The sequence below is a fragment of the Mastigoproctus giganteus genome, chromosome 4, assembly GCF_048544385.1.
Source record: "Mastigoproctus giganteus isolate SK-2022 chromosome 4, ASM4854438v1, whole genome shotgun sequence".
Lineage (NCBI taxonomy): Eukaryota > Metazoa > Arthropoda > Arachnida > Uropygi > Thelyphonidae > Mastigoproctus > Mastigoproctus giganteus.
In genome coordinates, this window is record NC_143578.1 from 221,101,053 (window position 1) to 221,124,411 (window position 23,359).

Consider the following 23,359-nt stretch of genomic DNA (forward strand, 5'->3'; position numbering starts at 1 on the left):
AGAATATACTGTCGCCGTGCTTTGGTAAGAACGCTTACCCCCATTTTCTTGACGTTTCTTTTTCAAAGCTCAGACTTCGTGGACCCACCCTAAAAATACGCCCGTGAATGCTGGGTAGGTACCCCACAGAGTCCTCAGTTCAAGAAGACGCCACAAATACACAACATAGAAACGTCTCAGACGCGGAAGATGGGCAAAGTGAGTGACGGTCGTAGTGACAAAGCCACGATTCGTCTGAAATCAGAAGAAAGAGCTTACAAACTCCGTTGGACTGTGGGTGAAAATGACTTAACTAGTCTTACCGCACATTACGTCGAGAGAAAGGTCGGTTGCCGTTAGTCTATTCCGCAGCGAAGGTTACTTGTGAGCTTGTACGTTTGTAGAGGCGCACTGCCTTGCGACATCCCCCGCAAACGCCCACGCATACCCTCTCGGCCTACCAGGTAGGTGTAAGATGCCTCGTCGAAAGACACACGGAGCGAGACGCTGAAGAATGGCACTTGTAGCTCGGCTGCCATGATGAGAGATTTTTCTATCTGGCAACTGGTTTTTGTCAGCATTTCCCCTAGGGGGATGACAACCCGGTAACAATTAGCGGAAGCTTCCTACCAACATCCTCTCTCCTTCATATCCAAGTCAGCACTAAGCATTTACTGTGATCTATGATGAATTTCGATTACTGCCATCGATTAACTACCTCTTCACCGACTTTTTTAACTCTAACAGCTGCCGTATCTTTACTCCTGCCGTCGGAGGTAGTTTCCTGAACTACAGCATCTGGGAAACTCCTGAAACATCTCCACGTTGGAGAGGAAGAGAGCTTATCAAAGAAAGCTGGCAGTCGTTCTATGTGTTGTCAGTTCGCAGCCGACGATCAACTGTACTAGCTTCCCAAGCTGGCCGGAAGGACAGGACGCTCGCCACGTGCTCAGCTGTCACGACACGGTTCGTGTAGCGTTCGAGCACTGGCGCCCCCAAGCCAGGTGGAGTTCATGACAGGTATGTTGATTTAAGTGATACAAAGAGTGTCGCTTGTTAGGTAGTCGTACGGGTCATTTACAGCGAACCCGTTTTTTCTTTCTTTCTTTCTTTCTTGATAGCTCGGGGTCATATGTAAAGGATACAAGACGACAAGCAGTTACTGTTATCTGGTGTATTAAGATTTTATCTTGAATGATTACTCATGATACACATTCATAATACCACTTCTCGACTCTCTAACTAAACCTATTTCGACAAAATTTATTACTATTATTTAATGATAGTTATTGGCAATTAATGAAGGAATACATAGTTTATCATTTTATTGTCTGAAATCAAATGTTATTGTAAAGAAACATTTCTACCAGCAATAAATGACACTCTCTCTCTCTCTCTCTCTCATTCTGAAGGATCCGCATAATATGAGAAAATTTGTCCGTAACTTTCAGCTTAAACATGAAAGAAAGAAAAGAAAGAATATAACTTACAGTTAAAATTGCATTAGAAACAATTTCGTTGCCTCAAATATGTTTAACATTCCCTCTATCCTCTATTTTAAAGTGTACAAACACTTTAAAGTACCATTGGTTCAAAAGCAAATCGTTCATTCTTTTTTTTTTTTTTTTAAGAATTCGTAAGTGGGACGACTGGAAATGCTTAAGTTTTCTATTAATTTGACAATTTTAAACACTATAGAAATTAATACTTTTTTTAAGAAATACAATGGCAAGTAGATTGTTTGTTTATTCTAGGAAAGGAAAATTGTAACTATTGATTACTTCCTCGTCTCCCATTAAATTCCCTCTATATACTATTAGACAACATCTTTATATGCACTTAAACTTAGTGTATTTGACTGTTCCATGGTATGCTCTAAGGCAGATCATGAGCCATCAACATATCGTGCCCATAAATTGAGCGAATTCTACGGTTTGCTTATACCGGATTAAAAGCCTCAACTTTCGGCAGATAAAAACTTACACTTCTGTCGCAGAAAAAAATCTTAGCATCCATATGAAAAGTCATTATTAAAGGTTCTTAGAGACTCCCAGTTGGAATACTCTACAATTCGATTTAAGCGGAAATCGGATTGAAAATCTATCGCATTGAAAGACTGCAATTACAAAACACAGAGCAAAAAGCATGAAGTTTAAATGCACCAAAATTATTTCACCAAAACGATTAAAAAATATATAAACAATAGTAAAAGTAAAATTACGCTCAGGTTATGACATTAATAAAACAATATACAAAGTTACGCTGTTGCTATATTCTTAGGCATGTGCACGAAGAGTTCGAGATAAAAACATTATACGTGAATTTTCCTTTTGTTCTACTATTTTAATTTATTTTTGTTGCTATTAAATTTTAGCGTTTTAATATGGTTGGTTAAATAACGATAAGCGGCTAAAACCCCATTAAAATAAAAATATATGAAAGTGTATATAACGAATACCACGTCAACTGGAAAAACTGTCAACTGGATGCTAATATCATTTAAAGCACAATATCCACGCTAAACTGTTATCAAGTGACGTTTCAGGATTCCAAATCCCGCTATCACATCTAAGTGGATCTATAAATTAATAAAGGAAACAAAATATACTAAATGGTAAATTACAATTTTAATAAAATACACGATAAAGCCCGATACACGATATAACTGTTCATAAGGCACAAAATTTTTGATGACAACAAACTTTAACAAAACTTTGGAACGGGGAATACTAATTACATATTAATTTTAAATAGATATATAAAATGGATACACTATTCTTACACATTAAATAGCAACCTACACTTCTCTTTCGCTCTCGGCGTTACTTTTCTTCCAAACAGCTGTTCACTCTGTACAAATCGCAAATCCGCCCTACCATGGAATATTGTTCCCACATCTGGGGTGGTGCCCCCAAAACCTCTCCCAGGCTTCTTGATTTCATTCAGAAGAGGGCAGTTAGGTTAATTAATGATTCATCTCTAACAGAGTCTCTCCACTCTCTGTCTCATAAACGTACTGTTTCTGCTGCATGCCTCTTCTATAGATATTTCCATGGGCGCTGTTCTTCTGAATTGGCTTCTATAATTCCCGCTCTCTCTTTCAAAACAGTCCGAACACGTCCAGCCAACATCCATTTACTGTCCAACTTCAAACTCACAGAACCAACTTTTCATTTTCCTCGTTTATTCATTCAACTGCCGTTTTCTGGAACAACCTTCCTTCATACGTATTTCCTGAAAATTACAACCTACAGAAGTTCAAGTCCAATGTCAACAAATATCTTCTTTCGTCTTCTCAACCTCCAACCCAAGTACTGTAGGTTCTAATACCTCTCGTGTTTGGAGTTTACATTAAAAAAAAAAAACCTACACAAAACAAATTAGGATAAATGCAAAATAAATGAGGAAAGATGCTTTACCATAATAGTGAAATAATTAGTTTCAAGTTCTTTTGAAATACCTATTATGTACCTAGATCTCTCTGAGGCACATACACGAAATTATAGGTCATTTATAATAATACTTTTTTCGTTGTAGGTGAGCAACTGACTGAAGGAGTACTATTCTGTAAGAAATGGAGATAACTGAGATTGGAGCTGTTACTAAATATTTTTTTGAAAAAGAACTGTACTCTGAAGTTTTCAAAGACCTGTTGGACACATTAGGTGACTGCTCTATCATATGATGTAGTTAAAATGCGGTGCCTTGAGTTTAAGTGTGGCAGGGAATTGTGTGAAGGCATTAAACAGTGGCAACATGCCGGGGAAGCTCAAAAACTACGGTCACTTCAAAAAATGTCAACAACGTCCACAACATTATCCAGCAGGGCCGTAGTGTCACCATCTGAGATCAGTGGGTTGTCATTCGGTACAGTATAGGCCATACTGACGGATACTCTGGGCGTGAAAACACTTGATAAACAAAATGGGTGCCTCAAATGCTGACATTCTACCTGAAATTATGGGAGACACTAAAAATCTGTTTAATTTTGTCGAGCTAACTGATATGATTTTAATTTATGGTAAGGTTAATAAGAATTCTGTAGCTTCTATTCTGAAATAGACGAAAATTTCAATCTCGACGAGTCCCAAATCGCAAACTTTAGACGAACTCGTGTGTGCGTGTGCGTGTGTCTCGACTAACTGCAAACACTTAAGAACAAATACTTTGTACTGTACTGTACAAGTATTTCCTACCCCAAGTACCAAATGTTCTCAGTTCAAGTAGATATTTCACCTGTAAGCGTATGGAGGTCATTTAAGAAGTATCTTTATTGTAACTGTAAAGGAATATAATAAATACATTGCTATTACAACAGTCTATAAATATTGGAAAAATCATCTAAATAAGAAAAAATAAAAGAAAAAGACACATCGACAGAACTTATTATAGTACAACTGTCAGGCAGTTTTTCCTAACTTTCAACACAGCACGGTACTGGGTACTACATGTTCTAAGGATTCATAAACAAATATATATATATAAACAAGTCCAGAAATTTACTGGTTTTTTTTTTTTTTTTTTATTTTGATTTGGTAGTTGTTGGCGCATCGGCTTCTGTGGCCATATTGTACCTCCCAAGGTTTTTGCAGTACTTTGATCCAAGCCCGAGGCGGAAATCGAACCCGCGACCTTTGGGTTGCCGGGCAGGTACTTTACCCACTCGGCTAGCCCGGTCGGCCAGAAATTTACTGGAGAACGCTAAGATGTTCCTGAATTAACCAAGCTTAGATGAACTCTTCACGCATGCTCGGATCCATTACCAGCCTTCTTGAATATATGGTTACTTCCTAAGAGGTCGGCTCAGGATATAAGTTATTAGAATTCAGTGGAAGGCTGTGGTGCTCTCGGGCAACAGCTACAGCGTATTATTCGTAAATCCATGAACTGCAATAGTATCCATTTCACACTACGCCTTTATAACAATTGTTGCCATATGATAAGAATAAAGTTTTGTCAGTGATTCTTCGTACAATGTACAGATGATCCTCAATTTATCACCCATGTTCTAGTTACAGATGAATTATATTTTACAAGAAACAGAATTCTCAACTCTCACGGCATTCATACCTAGATAAAAGAATGCCCACATACTATTGCCACTACTCACCATCAACATACCCTTTCCTTCACCGTTTGGTGTGATGTTACCTCAGTGAAAAGGCTGGACTCCGCTGTCGCTGAAGCAGTCATGAAAGTAATGTTAAACATCACATAGCATTTTAGTATTAGTATTAGTATTAATATTAGTAATGGCCGCATGGTGCTGTTGTTGTTGTTATTTGGTTTTTAGGAGCATTAGCAACTAAGGCCATATTGCTCCGGGATATGCGGTTGTCATTCCTTGACCTTTCCGCATACTCCGTATTTGGTGGTGACGGGCTCGAACCCCGGTCTAATCAAGAAGCATGCGCTACGCACTGCTGCTCCTTCCCACCTGGCTGCGGAGGCGCCACCGCATGGTGCAAGAAAGCCTATGGCTTATGCTGCACCAGCCAAAAAAAAAAAAAAAAACCCGAACAAAACAATGATAAAAAAATAATAATAAATAATAATAATTAATAAAAAAAAAAAGAAATTACACCTATCATCTTATGCGCTTCCCTGACCCGAAGGTACTATCCAGATGACCTTTGAATTTTACCAAACTGTCAGCCTCTAACACCCATGTAGGCAACATATTCCAGTAATTTATAACTCGCTGGCTAAAATAAAACTTCCTGCAGTCCAATCTAAACATTTCCCCCCGTAACTTGAATTTATGTCCAATAGTTCTAGCATCATTTATAATCTTGAAAATTTCGTCCTCATTCATTTTACTGATGCCTCTCAGAGCCTTAAACACCTCAATCAAATCTCCTCTAAGGTGTCTTGTGGTTTGCATATGTGGGTTGCAGAGTTTGGAAACTCTGAAACCCACATATTCGAAGTCATTCTTCATATGGACACCCTTTTGCCGATCTTACCAGGCGAGTTACTCGTCTTTGCACACTTTCAATAAGTTCGATATCTTTCTTTAGGTACGGTCTCCATATTTGAACGCAGTATTCCAAGTGTGGGCTAACAAAAGCCTTATATAATGGGATTATCACGTCCCTATCTCTACTTGCAAAAGTTCGATAGATCATCGATAGGACACCATGGGCCTTCCTTGCAACCTGTTTACAATGCTCAGAGAATTTCATGTCTGACCGTATCGTAACACCCAAGTCCCTTTTCTCCAGTACTGGGTTTAGTTGAACTCCACCAAGTGAATAAGTTATTTTAGGATTACTGTTTCCCAGATGTAATACCTTACACTTTGTTGGATTAAAGCACAGCTGCCATTTTCTGACCATTCCTGAAGTCTATCTAGGTCTCTCTGAAGAAGCTCAGCTTGACAGTGATCATTAACCACTCTACCAATTTTAACATCATCTGCAAATTTAGACATCACGCCCTCTATCCCTTTAACAACGTCGTTTATGAAAATTAAAAACAACAGTGGTCCTAATACTGATCCTTGGGGAACCCCACTTCTTACATCAACCCAATCTGAGAATAGCCATTTATCACAACCCTCTGCCTCCTGACCTGAAGCCATCCTGCTATCCATCTAAGGATTTTCCCAGTGATTCCAACCTGTTCCAGCTTATAAAGCAACCGCTCATGTGGGACTGAGTCAAAAGCTTTGCTGAAATCTAAATAAACAATGTCGAAATTATTCCCTAAATCCAGCTGGTGAGTGACCCTTTCGAAATAGCGAACCAGATTTGTTAAACATGATTTTCCCTTTACAAAACCATGCTGAGTATCCTTGAGAATTTCAATTCGATCCAAATGATCCTGAATTACACCCTTGATCATTGCCTCCATGATTTTACCTACCACTGAAGTCAGACTGACAGGGCGATAATTTCCCACTTCACTTTTAGAGCCACCCTTATGTATGGGAGATACATTGGCACTTTTCCAATCCAAGGGAATCTCCCCAGAGTCTAGTGATGCTCGCATAATTAGCCTCAATGGTTCAATGCACTCACTTGCCGCCTCCTTTAAGATGATAGGGTATATTCCATCAACTCCAGGAGCCTTACTGGCCTGTAGGCTCGAAAGTTTTTTCATTAAATAATCTTGCGAAATTTCAATATCATTACTTACATATTTTTAAACTTCGCTCCCACAATTTCCCATTGCCACAAAAGGTTTTTCATTTATAAATATCGATGCAAAATAACTGTTGAGTTCATCTGCAACGGGAGCTGGTGTATTTAATAATATCGCCTTTACCTTAGGTAAAGGTCCGATCTGGTTTGTCCTGCTCTTCTTGGCATTTATATATGTGAAGAATTCCTTATCCCCCCCCCCTTTTCTCTGTTTGCTAGTGATTTCTCATAAACTGCCTTTGCCTGTCGAAACATTTCTGTGGCTCTATTACAGATCACCTTGTAGCTGTTATAGGCTTCAGTACTTTTTATTGCTCTGTAACCTTTCCATGCCACCTTTTTCTGCTCAAGTAATGTGGCAAATTCACTATTCATCCAACTTGGAACCCTCCAAGTTGGATGAATTTTTTCGTGGAGTATTTTTTAATGGTATATACGCATTCAAAGCATCTGTGATTAATGTTTTAAAAGCATACCACAGTTCAAATGTGTTCATTCTCTGCGCTATATCTACAGTTAATAGAGGCCATGTACCTTAAGGCATCGAATTTCCTTTTCTGATATTAAAACCCATTCCTTTACCTTTTACTGCTGCTACCTCTCTCTCATCATCATCCACCGTAGAACTCCGTGATCACTTCCTGCCACTGGTTCCTCTACTGTCAGCCCTGTTATGAAATCTGATTCATGGGTGATAATGTGGTCTAGGATATTCTTTTCTCTAGTACTTTCCCTGACATGTGATACAAATAACATGTCATTTAGTTGATTTAAAAATTTTGTTCCCCATGTCGAGTTTCCTTTCCTTTTTCTCCAATCAATTAGAGGCAAATTGAAATCACCCATAATAAGACATTGGCGCTTATTTGCCCATTCCATTTGAAATTAGAGGCTTTTTTCAATCTTCACAATCACCTGGTCTGTAGATTACTCCTACTCGCATTATACCTTTGTTTCCAACTATCTCACACCATACAGATTCTATACTAGCATGTGAAACGTCTGAATCCGGGAAAGCTATCGTCGCACTTAGGCTGCTTCTGATAAGAAGCATTACCCCACCTGGCGCCTCCGTAGCCAGGTGCGCAGGAGCAGCAGTGCGTAGCACATGCTTCTTGATTAAACCGAGGTTCGAACCCGTGATCACCAAATACGGAGGATGCGGAAAGGTCAGGGAATGACCACCGCATATCCCCGGAGCAATATGAACTTAGTTGCTAATGCTCCTAAAAACCAAATAACAACAACAACATTACCCCACCACCCCTTCTATCTACCCTATCCTTCCTAATTACATTATACAAGCCGTACTGAAACTCATCATCCCCAATTTCCGGGTGGCCCTACCCGGAAATTGGGGATGATGAGTTTTAATCGAATATACAGGAATATCAGTACCCTGGGAACAGTCTCATTGGCCATTTTTTTACATTTTCTGCGGAACAGTTTGTGAGCACTAATGGAAGGTATATCCCTTGAAAATCAGTAAAGGATGTGGTTTATGCTTGACAGTGTACCAGCCCACTTTACCTGTGATGTTTCTGACTTTTTTAAATATAGAGTACAAATAGCCTGGAATAGTCAGAACTCCCTACCTTAGATTACTTAGATTACTTTTTTGTGGGGGTCACATGAAATACATGTTTTATGCTGCGTGTATTATCACAAAAGACGAACTTTTATTTATTTATTGTACTAGACGATCCCAGCAAACCTTTGGCAACTCCGCCATATATTTACAATGTCATAGAGATATAGATTTACATTATCAAAAGGAAATGAGGTACGAACGGAGAAATTGCATTTTGGGAGCTGCTGAAACCATTAAAGAATAGTCCTGAAACAATAAAACATAACAGGAATCATGGATTTGTTGCGCCGAATGTGCATTGAACAAAATCGGGGTCGCTTTAAACAATACTTCAGATGTGTTCTTTTAGAGGTTTATTTCTGTTTATTTATTTATTATTATTATATATTTTTTTTAAATAAAATTTATGTGTCTCGGAAATAAAGACTTTTGAGACAATTTTATAGAAACATAATACAGTATCTCAAAAGTATTTTCTGTTTTTAGCAGTAGAATATGCTCCTATATTTGTTCCGTGCAATTTTGAAATACTCTGTATATTCATATATTTTATCATTTTTGTTATTTGTAGCATACGAGGCATTAGCAAGCGATTGTCCCTTTCAACTACATTAATAATGTCTACTATTACAAGTTGAATGATCGCCAGACTTCACCACGAATACACATTCCTGTTGAAACATAAACATTACTTAGAGAAGCAGAAACACTGTTCTCCAAGATATCTATTAACAAACAAACGCATTAAAATAAGCTATATACTTTTACAGGAGAAAAATCTTTAAAATACTAATAAATGGAACTAGAGAAATCCCAATTAGCCAAAAAGAAAAGAAAAGAAAAAAGAAATCCAAGACCCAAACATATTTTCACGAACTAAATTTTGCTTCTGGATTGCCATAGTTGGCAGCAGAGAGAGTTCAGAATGGTTCTGTTAATAAGAGAAGGTCCGATTTAGCATATAGAATATAAAAAAAAAAAAATAGATAAATGAAAAGCGTAAATTTATGAGTTATTACTAGCAAAATTATGCAAGAAAGCAAAGCCCATTAGGCACTAAGAGGGCTGTTTATGCTCAAAGGTCCGTTTATTTTGGAATAATCTCAAGCCAAAAATTACAGTAAATACACAGACCCCTTCAGTAATTTCTTTCATGTGTTTCACCTAAATATTTATTCAATTTTATATCTACATAATTTTTCTGCAATATTAAATGGAAGCTTACTCTACATCCGTCAATTACTTTTTTAGCTAAAGGCAGCTTTTCTCATCTCCAGTTTGTGGTTATCTTTTCTTCATTAATTAATGTTCCATTGTGTATATTTTTATGTCTTCAGAGGAAAAGGAAACCGTTAATACTTCAATTATATCAACACGCAAATGTTTTGTTTCCAAGCAGTAACTAATAGCACTAAAACCGCTGTAATAAAGACCCTTTGTGTCCACTACTAATCTTGGTGCTCTTCTCAATATACGAAGGGCGTTTGAAAAGTTTGTGGCCTGAGTAAGAAGGATTTATTTGAGGAGCTGGTAGCATATTAATTTTCAACATAGCCTCATCTGGAGTCAATACACCTTTGCCACCGATCCTGCAATGTGTTGATTCTAGCTGCGAAGAAAGTTTTCTCTTGAACCTACAGAAATGCATCCACTACAGTGACATCACTGTCGGTGGGAAAATGGTTGCAAGTCAAGTATTTTTTTTCAAATTAGGAAAGAGATCAAAATCCGATGGTGTAAATCTGTTAAATATGGGCGATGGGCCAGGATTTCAAAGCTGTACATGCAGTACAGCCATAGTAATGACGAATTTGTGAGACAGCGCGTTGTCCTAGTGGAATAAGACTCTTTTGATTAGTTTTTCTTAGAGTTTGTCTTTGATGTTTTCACGCAGATGCCTCACAAGATATGCGTAATATGCCTCTGTGACCTCTGGCCTCTCTGAAGGTAATCCACTAGCAACACTATCAGCACCCGAAAAAACCTATGCCATCACCTTGCCAGCAGTAAGGATCGACTTGGCTTTCTTTGGACGGGGGGAGAAGAGCCATGTTTCCACTTTTTTGACTACTCCTTTATCTATGGCTGAAAGTGATAGACCCATATCTCATCCATGGTCACAGATCTTGCAAGGAAATTTTCTGGATCTCCTTGAAAAACGATGCAAACGCTCGTCTGACTTGATAACTCTTCTGAGTTTTTGATCTGCTGTCAATAACTTCGGGACCAGTCGTGCTGACCTTTTTTCACAGCGAGAACCTCTGTTATTATGTGGTTTACACGTTCAGATAAGATGGCCAAGAGACTTGCCACATATCGAATTGTCACTCGTCGCTCACTCATCACCAGATCATACACGCTGTCAACAACTTCTGCAGTGATGAACGTTGCAGGTCTTTCTATCGTTTAAATTCTGCTACTAAATTCTGTTAAATTCTTACCCATGATGTAGAAATGAACATCCTCCCGCAATGTTGTAACCATATCCTCAGGAACTGCCTTTGGATTTAGTCACTATTTTTCCCAAATACTGGATGATTCCAAGGCAATGGATTTTGTCCCTCTTTCCTCATTCACACAACTTTGTTTAATTCAGGACCTATAATTAAAAACACTTGGTGGGTTACCATTTAAAGTGTTATACGGTAAGCACAGAATTTTTTAACACTGTACCACTACCCTTTCATACTCAGGCCACGAACTTTTCCAGCGCTCCTTGTATTTTCCACATGGTCCATATCTTACTTAAAATGAAATTCACAAAATCTGTATATGCAATGATATTGATCGATTTGCGTCTAAATACTAATCAAGATGTGGCGTTATTTTATCCAGTGGAATATTTCATCTATTGTGTTATATTCGTATAATGGTCGTAATGACCTCTTTGGCTTTACTGGCAAATATTTTACATTTTATTGGCGGTTTTATGGGAAACCACTGGCACCGCCCGACAAACACACTATGTCATTATATTATTGAGTGAATCCACTAGCGCAAAGAACTAGTATTAGTATTAAAATGGCATAATGATGCAAGGAGGTGAACATATTCTGCATCTGCCGGAGAAAAAAAAAAGAAATAACATAAACCCTCATATTATTCCATCGTTAAAAAGTGCCTATCTAACTCTTTCTTGAATTTTGCCAAAACTCTCCGCCTCGGCACCTTGCAGGCAAGGGTGTCCGATGCAGAGAATTTGGGAAAAATATATTCCCATGATGATAAAAACTTATTCTAAAGTTCCACAACACGCTACTCGAAAGTAAATTTCATAAGGGATAGTCTACTGTTCACAAGATTTTATAATTGTGCCCTCTAGTTCTTGTAAATGCCAATGTAAATTCTTACACTGGCTATATTTTTATACTTCTCTGTATCCCTTCCACTTGTATAACACATACAGCATTATTATTCCTGAAGAGTATACCGTCGTTATCAAGATATGAACAGCAAAATCCTGTGTATACGAAAGAAAATCCCGTGTCTCACACAACAAAATATGAACTTCCAATTTATGGTCACTATAAATATTTTACGTTCTTCAGTGTAGTTAAAAATAAACAAATAAAATAATCAAGTAACTAATCGATAAAGTAAAATAATCGATATCATCTTAATAACACCTATTATGGTGTTATTAAGTGGATATCGATCAGTTGCGTATTTAGCGCGAGTATAGGCCGACCGGTAGTCGAGTGGGTAAAGTGCCTGCCTGGCAACCCAAAGGTCGCAGGTTCGAATCCCGCCTCGGTTTGGATCAGAGTAAATGCAAAAAACTTTGGGAGGTGCATTATGGCCACAGAAGCCGATGCTCCAACATCTAACAAAAAAAAAAAAAAAAAAGCGCGAGTATACTGAAGAACAGGCATTTGAGCTGAGTTCAAGCCCACGCGACCACAGACTTGAACCACACTCAAGCCTAAAAAAACCATAAAACTAGGGAAGAAAAATTGCAGTTTTGTGCCTTGAACCACAAAATTTCAACACGCTAGATTAGTGTGCTCAATCATTTATATCGAAGATTTTCTGAAACGTTGTGGCCAGGTAAGTAAAGACCGAGTAAATAATACAAAGGTCTTTGAGATAACGGAAGAGGAGAAAAGGCAATATGTACTGGAACTTAAGAACAAGTTTGAGCTTCTGCAGACTGCTCAGGACCAAGATATCGACGAGGAATATTACAACTTTCTGAAAGTGATAAAGCCCAAGAAACCTATAGGGAAAAAGAAATCCAAAGAAGAAAAAATTAGTCAAGAAACACTTGTCATGATGAACCGAAGACGACAAATGAAAAGCAAGAAAAACACTGACAGGGAGAAAATTGAGTATACTGAGTTATGCAAAGCCATTAGAAAGAGACTCAGAGAGGACATAAGAAGATTTAACACAAGAAAAGTAGAACAAGCATTAAGGGAAAACAAAGGATTTAAATCAACAGCCATGAGCAGCAATACAGAAAGACAAATGATACTGAAACTGAAGAATAGCGATGGTGTACTTATAAACAGCAGAGAAGGCATAATTCAAATAGCAGAAGACTACTATAGAGAATTATACAAGGAGCGAGGAAATGATGCCAGCAGTGGGGAAGATGGATTGCAAAGTAGCAACACATACGACATACCCGATATTCTTCCTGATGAGGTAGAACATGCATTGAAGAAAATGAAGAATCGGAAAGCCCCGGGGGAAGATGAAGTTACTGTAGAGTTGTTAAAATTGGGAGGAAGAGGCATAACACAAAATCTGGCAAGGCTCTTCACAAAGTGCATTAGAAAAGGTGTGACGCCTAAGCAGTGGAATAATGCAATCATAGTTTTGCTACATAAGAAAGGAGATAAATCAGAAATTGGAAATTATAGACCAAGTAGCTTGTTATCCCACATCTACAAGTTGTTCACAAGGGTCATTACTAACAGATTAGAAAGAATACTTGATGAGAATCAACCGAAAGAGCAAGCTGGCTTTAGGACAGGATTCTCAACTATGGATCACCTTCACGTAATATCACAGCTAATGGAGAAAGCAAATGAATATAAAACACCATTATGCCTGGCATTTGTGGATTATGAAAAGGCATTTGACTCCATACAGAATAAGGTAATGTTTTGGGCACTGGAAAGACAAGGCATAGATACCCCATATATTATGATTTTGAAGAAAATATATGAGAGTGCTACCTCCTTCATTAGACTAGACAAAGACAGTAGGAAATTTTAAATCGAGAAAGGAGTTCGACAAGGAGACACAATATCTTTGACTGTTTACTGCTGCCCTTGAGGAAGCTTTCAGAAGATTAGACTGGTCGCAGAAAGGAGTCAATGTGAACGGAGAGTACCTAAACCATTTACGATTTGCAGATGACATTGTGATCATAAGTCACGATCCCAAAGAATTAGAGGAAAATCTTAATCAGTTATGCACGGTTAGTAAGGATTTTGGACTAAAGATGAATATGGCTAAACAAAAGTAATGCTGAACAAGTATTCCACAGAAAGAGATATAATGATTGAAGGAGCAGTAATTGAAAAGGTGGAGTCATATACTTATCTGGGACAAACCTTTAACAGTAATAATGATAAATGGCTGGAAGTCAAGAGAAGAATAAATAAATTTTGGATGGATAGCATTCAGGAAATATAGTCACATACTGAAGAGCAATATCCCAGTTTGTCTGAAACGTAAAATAATGAACCAATGTATACTCCCCACCATGACTTATGGAAGTGAAACTTGGGCACTCACCAAAAGAATGGAAGAGAAGCTGAGAACTACACAGCGAAGAATGTAACGAATTATATTGGGAATCAGACTGTTAGATAAGAAGAGAAACACACGGATTAGGCAGCAAACTCAAGTAAAGGACATTCTTATCAAAACTAAAGAACTAAAATGGTCTTGGGCAGGACACATAGCTCGAAGACATGATGACAGATGGACTAAGAAAATAACAGAATGGACCCAAGAGGAGCTAGAAGAAAACCTGGAAGACAAAGGCGGAGATGGATAGATGAAATTCATGAGTTTTTGAGTAGTAAATGGATGGCCAGTGCTCAAAACAGAAGGAACTGGAAAGTTGCTGGAGAGGCCTTCATCCTGCAGTGGATTGAAAATGGCTGATGATGATGAAGTAAAGCAACGTCTATATAACACTGGTGTTATATAAAACTACGTTAGTAGTGTGAAGGGCATCATTTTATTTGTATCTCATATTGTGCTCTTCCTTCACAAAGAGTCGCCATGTATTGCACTACCTCGAATAAGTAACGCTTCGCTAAAAGAGAAAACTATTGTTACTTATTCTCAGTGGGCACCACCTCAGATGGCACCGTTTCAAGGCTTGTTTATATATGTGTGGAATAACTGTACTATCCACTTGTCTCTATTAGACTTAGAAAAGCAAAAAGTAGATGGAAAGTTATAGTACGAGTGGAAGAAAAAAAGAAACAGTGTAGAAGAATGAAAGGGACAGTAACTCCTTCAACTCACACCACTCAAAAATCTCCTCGAATAGGCAACGCTTCCCCAGTATAGAAGTTTGTTGTTACCTATTCTCGGAAACTCCGTGAATATCGGGCTCCCCCTGTGGATTTCAAGGCTTGTTGGCCTTTCATCGGTGGGTGGGCAGGTACCTTACTTAGTATTGCAAACATGACAATCCAGTTGTGAAGATAATTCCACAATATGAGAGATGCCAGAAAGTGTACGTGATAATATTTAAGTAAAATTAAATGCAACAAGGCATCATATCTTTAAGAGTATAATAATCTATTATATTGGTGTAAACATACCAAAGACAACTCTTAAACAAAAAACTATGTTAGTAGTGTGAAGGACATCATTTTATCTGTATCTCATATTGTGTTCACAACAAGTTGCCTGTATTGCACTACCTCGAATAAGTAACGCTTCACTAAAAGAGAAGACAATTTTTACTTATTCTCAGTGGGCACCACCACCCAGACGGCACATTTCAAGGCTTGTTGGCCTTTCATCGAATGCCTTTCAAGGCTTGTTGGCCTTTCATCCAATATTATATAGATTATTATACTCTTAAAGATATTATGCCTTGTTGCATTTAATTTTACTTAATAAAGCAACGTCGTACTGTTTTGCTCCCCAAGAGCTAAAGATGGAAAGCGTCTTCCTCGTCAAAAAATAACTGAACTACAGCACTTAAACTTCTACAAATGATCTCGAAGTACTGTATTTCCAACGCGTCATATGGGTATATTAAAACGTTTGTGGGGTATGCTTTTATTTGAAAAGCTACAATTCCAAATTTTGCCTCTAGGATGACTTTCACTAGCGATAATTTTTAAATTCTTTTGCAGGCAATGGTAAAACCTTGTCGAGGGAGGGACACAGTCCGCGGGCTGTACTTTGAGCACTTCTGCCCTAAATCCTAGGTTTTAAAATTGGGATCAGTGAGATCTTTAATGAGAGATGAGATTTTTATGATTTTTTTAAGAAGGTAACACAATTAATGCAGAAAAAAAGTCTGGGACAAAGATTTTTCGAAATACATTAACAATATTTTTAATACGAATTAAGAAAAATCCAAGATTCAGGTATATCTACAACAATCGTTTTCAGAGTGTTCCGCGGAAACCTGAGCTACAAATATGCCACTAATTTTTATCATTAATTTTTTATTGAATTTGTATATATGTATCACTGAGCCTTAATTGATTGATAATTATTACCGTTTTTAGAGTTCCGTGGAAGATTTAGATTTACAAAGATTCCGTGGAAGACTTAGATTCACAAAAAGAGCTCCACGGCCAAAAACAGTTTGCAAACCCTGTGCCTAGATCATGATGACTGATGTAATCAGCGAATGTAAAAGTCATTTTGCTCCTACAGCCGGGAAACGTTCGGGTAGACCATAGAAATTATCGGAAAGAGACCGGAGGGCGCTCAGAGGAGTAGCAAGTAGATCCCGTCGGTCATCGTCGAATACTTACAACCAGAAATTCAGGGAGGCCACAGGAACTGATATCAATATACAAGGACGATACGTAGGCAGCTGCATGGCATCAGATTTTACGGAAGAACTGCAACATACAAACCAAACATCACAGCACGGAATGTTAGCGTCAACTTGACGTAATCAGTTCTCTAGAACAGGGGTCGGCAACCTGCGGCTCTTTGAGCATGTAACTGCGTCTCTTTAACTTTTGCCCACATGAAGCAAAGTTTGAAATGGAGTTAAGAGGACTTAAAATTAAGGACATGTGGAGTGCAAGACTAAAATGCCTTAAAACTTAAATTGAGGATTTGGAGAGGCAAAAGGCGGCCTTTGCAATTCTACCTAAATGGATGCCGATAGATGAGTTGAAAAAGCAAGACCAAATTGTGTTCGATGCGTGGTGGGGACACACATAAATTTGAAAATATTTGCATTTGAACTTCTCTTAGTTTTTGGTTCGACGAATTTCTGCAGGCAAATATTTTCGAACATGAACTACATATTAAAAATAAATCAAGAAATTGTCTGAACAATGCGAATCTCTCAGCGTGCTTAAAGATGAAAATTACGGCATACTTCCCTGATGTTGAGAGACCCGCTCAAGAAGTTCAGCAGCAAAAGTCATATTAATTGGCAATATTATTAATAAATAATATTTCAATATATATATTTTTTAAATACAATACCTCACTCTATTCCATTTCTTAAAAAACTCCCCCCCCCCATCTTGAGCTGAAGTGTGGCTCTTCGGATTCTCTTTTTAATTAGATCAAAAATGGCTCTTTACTCAAAAAGGCTGCCGACCCCTGCTCTAGAACGTTCGAAGGCTGTACTACGGAGTGACGAATTACGGTACACGTTTTCCGATCTGACACCTGGACATTATTTACCAAAGTATGAATGTTATCCCAAATGTGATGTTATCCCAAATATGAATTTAGACGGATGTACTGAGGATTGGTCGTTGTTCTTGGAACGAAGAATGCCATGCTGAGCTTTGGCATTCTCGACAATTCCACTCTACTCTTCCGATGCTTTATTAATAGTATGGAGAGGGCCCTTTTCTGTTTCAGCATGACAACGTACCATGTCATATTGTACAACCGGTAGTGATTTGGTTTCAAGACACGGGTATGCAAAAACATCAGTGATATGAATAGAGCACAACCCCATGGAATACATTTAGAATGAATTAGAACGTTGACTTCAGGCCAGATCAATAAGCCAGCAATCGGAAGCAGAACTGAATTGGGGTCTACCAATGAGGATACAGCGAGCAAGGCCAAAGGTGGACCAATAATACGTTATTAAATATACAATAAAAGAATCTTTGAAACGTGCAAGTGTCCGGTTACTTTTAGCAGTGTAGTATACGTATATATATATATAATAATAAATGAATAATTCAACCAAATTAGTTCAAGATATGTAAAGTAGATAACAAAACGGATTAATGCCATCGATCCAACGATTAACCATTATAGCCTGTAATTTAGGAATATATACTGTATATAGAATTAGATAACTTAAGCCATGTAAAATGCTATGAGAGGTGCTAAGAGAAAAATAACCTAATGCAAGCCAAGAATGTACCAAGCATGTCAACAGAACTTGTCTGATCCCAGAAACGAAACGCAAAGTGAAACTCTGGAAGGAGCAAAAAGAAATAGGCTGGTAAATTAAACATTGGAGAAAATGATAAAGGTGCCATGAGCAAAAACAAAGAGAAAGCCTATATAATAAAATATAACACACACGGCTAATAAAATTAATGCCAATTTAAGTCGATTCATTCAATGACACGTTATCAAGGACAAAAACAGATGATACAAAGGTTGGCAGGGTTGTTGCACCTGTTAAAACATGATGGCTGCATCTGTTAATGACAATAAAGACAGTAAGTATGCTACTGCAACAGGATCTAGATAAGTTGGGCAAATGGGCTGAGAAGTGGCAACTGAAGTTTAACATTAGCAAATGCAAAGTACTGCATGTTGATAGCAGTAACCCAAGAGAAACTTACCAACTGTGTGGTACTACACTCAGGGAAGTGAAGAATGAAAAAGACCTGGGGTTAATTGTGCAGTCAGATATGAAATTCTCTGAGCAGTGCAGACGAGCTGCCAGAGCAGATCATGGAGCTTTGTTAATAATATATAAGAATTTTGCTAGCAGAGACAAGGAGGTAATTATCCCTTTGTATAAGGAAATGGTCAGGCCACACCTTGAGTACTGCGTACGGATCTGGAGGCCTTATTTTAGAAAGGATGTAGAGTTGCTAGAACGAGTACAGAGAAGGACAACAAGATTGGTGAGAAGTACAAAGGGGGGGTCCTCTTACCAAGGGAGGCTTAAGTTCTGCAAGTTGCAGCATCTGGAGACTAGGCACCTGCGAGGTGATCTGATTAAGGTGTATAATGCCTTGAATGGTTTGAGTAGGCTCAGTGCTGATGGGATACTTCCGCTTACTCAGATTAAGAACCTGAGGGGGGCATAGATTCAAATTGAGAAAAGACAGTTGCAGAATAGATTTGAGGAAGTTTTCCTTTAGCCAGCGGGTTGTGGAATATGCTGTTGTGGAAGTTGATAGCTTAAATAAATTTAAGGCTGAAGTAGACAAACATGACTGGATGGGTGAAATGGGAAGGATTTTTTTTTTTTTTTTTTTGCTGACGCTACTTATAAGCTTGCTTTCTTGCATCATATGCCTCAACTAATGCTAATGCTAAAACCATTCAATATATGCAATAATTAGTAGAAGCTATCTGTTTCTGATTATCTGCCAAGACCTAAATACAGGCCAAAAGGACATATAGCAAAACTGTAATACTTTATCGACAGTTTAGTAGCTTACTGAGAGAATAACAGCTAGCCCAACACATAGCAGCAAGAACCATTGTACACAAATACGATCCAAAATCTGAACATACAGCGAGGAGGGGGGTTAGAATAAGTATGTAAGAAACAGATGTTAATTTAATGGAAGTGAAGGGTATAAATCGGAGAGATAGTACCGAATCGCTCTCGAATTGTTCTAAATTCTCATGAAGTGTAAAAATGAGAATAGAAATGATAAAAGAGCCTATTTCTTTTTGCTCCTAGAGCTTTACTGCTTGCTTGGCTCAGGCAAGTTCTATTAACATGCTTGCTTTACACTCTTGTCTCCTTTCTTTGTTTCTTATTCAACATAGAAAGAAAATTTCAGTGCAACAAAGTTTTCCCATTCTTCGTCGTACTGAAATGATTCAGTGTTTTACTTTTTTGAATTCTCTCTAAAAAAAAGTAAAATATATCCTCAATTTACAGTAATCCTAAAGACTGGAAGGAATATATTGTGTATGTGCAGTTAAACCACACTTCAATACACCCATAGAATAAGAGCCGTCCGCTAAATCTGATCGGCGTTAAAATCGAAAGAAATGGACTAGTCTCGAACCTGCTGTGTTAATAAAAATTCTATTTCCGAGAAAAAAATCGTGAGAAAAATAAAAAAAAAAATTACTCCCGTCTCGGACAGGAATTTAATGAGGGCATTTCGCTAGGTATAGAAAAACAGCGGTCATACCTACTCAACTAAACGCGAGGGCGTGCTTGAGTTTCAGCGACCACAGATGACGCCACAACAGGGAGCTTGTTGAGTGACTCTGACGAGTGATCAGAGTCAACAATTTAAATCCCACGTTTTTTTTTTTTTTTTTTTTTTTTTTTGTGTGCACTTCCGTGTTAGAAGCTGTTGCTGAACTACCTGGTATATAGTCATTTTATACTGGAGTAGTTTCATTCTGGTATCCCCTCAGTAGTGAACTTGTAGGTAGCCAAATGTGTGAAACTTCCAAATGGTACATTTTTATTTGAAACGATACAATTAAAAGCTTTATTAAAAAGTTGCCATTACTATTTCATTACTTTTATAACGAACGTTCATTTTAATGCCTAAAGGAGGTTCCCAAATTTTTATACATTATGTAACCTTTAAAATATTTCATTAAATTCACGTCCCTCCACCTTCAGAAAAAAGTATAAGTAAACAGATTTTACATAAAATTTAGTTATAAATATACATAACTTTAATAAATATTTCAATGTATTTCACCTCAAATATAGAAAAAAAACAACTTCACACCTGGATTAGCGAGATGTGTCCACATTCGTTAAAAAAGTGCGTCATAAAAACACCGTTCGTATCCCCCTTTCCCCAAAAAATACCAGATGTTATCCGCGTGGGGAGACACTTTGTACCACTTCTTCAGTGAACGTGTAATGCCGTCCTTACGATACCATCAGCTTCACATAAAGAGACCTTGGTATATATGAGGACACTATTACAAGTTTACTGAAGGAGTCATACAGGAAGTACCATGAAATATTTGAGAATAATCTGTATTTCTTTAAGAAATTAAAGGCAGTTACACTCCACGCAGGTTTAAGTGCTCATTATTTCACCAATTACCAGTTCTTGATATACTTGCGCTCCATGCTGGTAAAAGAATATTTAAGGTCCATAAGGTCCGAAGAGAATTAATCCGCGCCTGATAGCCTGTAATGATATAATGCAGGAGTGGCCAACTTAATTTGTGATGCGATCTACTTTTTTCCTTCAAAATGTGCCGCGATCTACCATCTCAAAAATTTCATTGCACAAGGTGCACAAATCGAGGGATGATTGTATATTTAAAATTCGTCGTGATCGACCGAAATTAAATCCGCGATCGACTCGTTGGCCACCCCTGATATGGATCGACTTTCGGCTGAAAAACGTATGTAGCTAACTATAGTTATGATTTTATTTTGTGTTGCATGTTTTCTAAAATTTTTATCTATATGTTTGATTACAATCAAACATTATGAATTAATGCAGTTTCCTTAACAATTCATTAAATGAAAACAAGTAAATTAAAAATGTCTTCATTTATATTGTTGATTTATTATAAACATATGCTGTTGTAAAAGTATCGGGCAGTAATAAGATAACAGGTGATATGTAAAATATCGATTATGCTAATGATGTAGAGGGCGTATGCTAATATAGCGCCCTCTATATCATTAACATAATCGATATTTTAAAAATCATGTGATTCCTATATGGGTGAAAACTAAACCATAAACTGATCCGCAGAATGCCTCGTTGAGTTTCAAGCCAATGTTGCACAGAGTGTCGCTAGGGAAGTTCAAACACTGACTGACAAGTAATTGGGTGCTACATTTTTACTATTAGACGGATATGTATGTAACATCAGACGAAATGGAAGACGAAGAAGGAGATATCAAAGTTAAATCGCGAAGTAAATAACCGGTATTTTGAGAGAAAGAAGCCTTAGAACGGTCAAACAAAATCGCCATTACAACTGCATCAAAATCACACAGGACGTCCATGTCCTGCATGATTTTGATACATTACACGGGCACAATGAATAAATCTTCCAGTTGTAATGGCGTAATGTAATGTAACAACAGGAGTGTGAAGGAGAGGAAGAGAGAATTCAGAGTGATACACAAAACATTGATTCTATTTTTATGGACGTGCTTCAGCGCACAAGCCGATGATTACCAATGTCAGTGCTCAAAGGCAATTGCAATGTGGTTATATAATCGCAGAAAATGGCCACTGAAAGAGTTGAAATGCGTTCTCTGAAGGGATTCATCATTCCAGAGAGCGCAATTGCGATTCCAGAGAATTCAGAAAATGCGTATTATAGACTCTTGTCTATAAATGCAGGTTACCGACTCCTGTATGAATGTAATGAATGAACCTGAGTCTGGTGATAACCGGAATGCTTATATACGGATTGCATGGTGCCAAGGTTGAAATGTGGGTTCGTAGATGATTTTCGTGGTATTGGGTTGGGCTGCTGATTCTTGTAGACGGCACAATGAATAAATCTTCCTACTGTGATATTCTACACAAAGTTGCGCTTCCTGCGCTGATCGAATTTATGAAGGAGCATTATTCTGGAAAGGGGCAGGATATTGCTCCTTTTACAAAGGAAATGTCGAATGACCTTGTCTGAAGAGAAGAACATATTCCACTGGATTGGCTGGCTCACAGCTAAGATTTTAACCCCTGTGAGAATCTGTGGGGCGTCCCAACTGGAGAGGCATGTGCGAAATCGACCATGGAGGCCAACTCCACAAGCCGCGTTAATAGATTTTCTGTGTGAAATTTATTAATCCATTACACAGGCAATCTATTTCCAGATGGCGTACGGGAGAACCCTGGAGACCGCAAACAAGAACAAAAAACACAATATATTTCCTATGAGCAAAAACATTTTCACTGAAACTTAGCAAAATTGGTAAAACGTTTATCGAGTAGGACAGGGGTCGGCAACTTGCGGCTCTTTGAACATGTAACTGCGACTATTTAACTTTTAGCCTACATGAAGCACAATTTAAAATGGGGTTAGAGGGCTTAAAAATGAAGGACGTGGAGTGCAAGACTAAAATGCCTTAAAATTGAAATTGAGGATTTGTAAAGGCAAAAAGCTGCCCTTGCAATTCAACACAAATGGACGGCGTTAGATGAGTTGAAAAGACAAGACCAAATTGTGTTCGATGCGTGGAGTAGCTTACCGGACAAGTATATAAATTTGAAAATATTTGCGTTTGGACTTCTCAATGTTTTGTTCGACGTTTTTCTGCAGGCAAATATTTTCGAACATGAACTATATT

General features: G+C 37.9%; 1 protein-coding gene across 1 annotated transcript in view; it reads left to right on the forward strand.

Annotated features, from left to right (window-relative positions):
* The first annotated feature begins 491 nt into the window (after nt 1-491).
* Nucleotides 492-23,359, forward strand: part of LOC150087425 (uncharacterized) — a 108,595-nt gene continuing 85,727 nt past the window's right edge. The window contains exon 1 of the mRNA XM_090371176.1: nt 492-999. Within this exon, the coding sequence (XP_090227302.1) occupies nt 993-999 (7 nt within the window). The 5' untranslated portion in view covers nt 492-992. The remainder of the gene's footprint in view (nt 1,000-23,359) is intronic.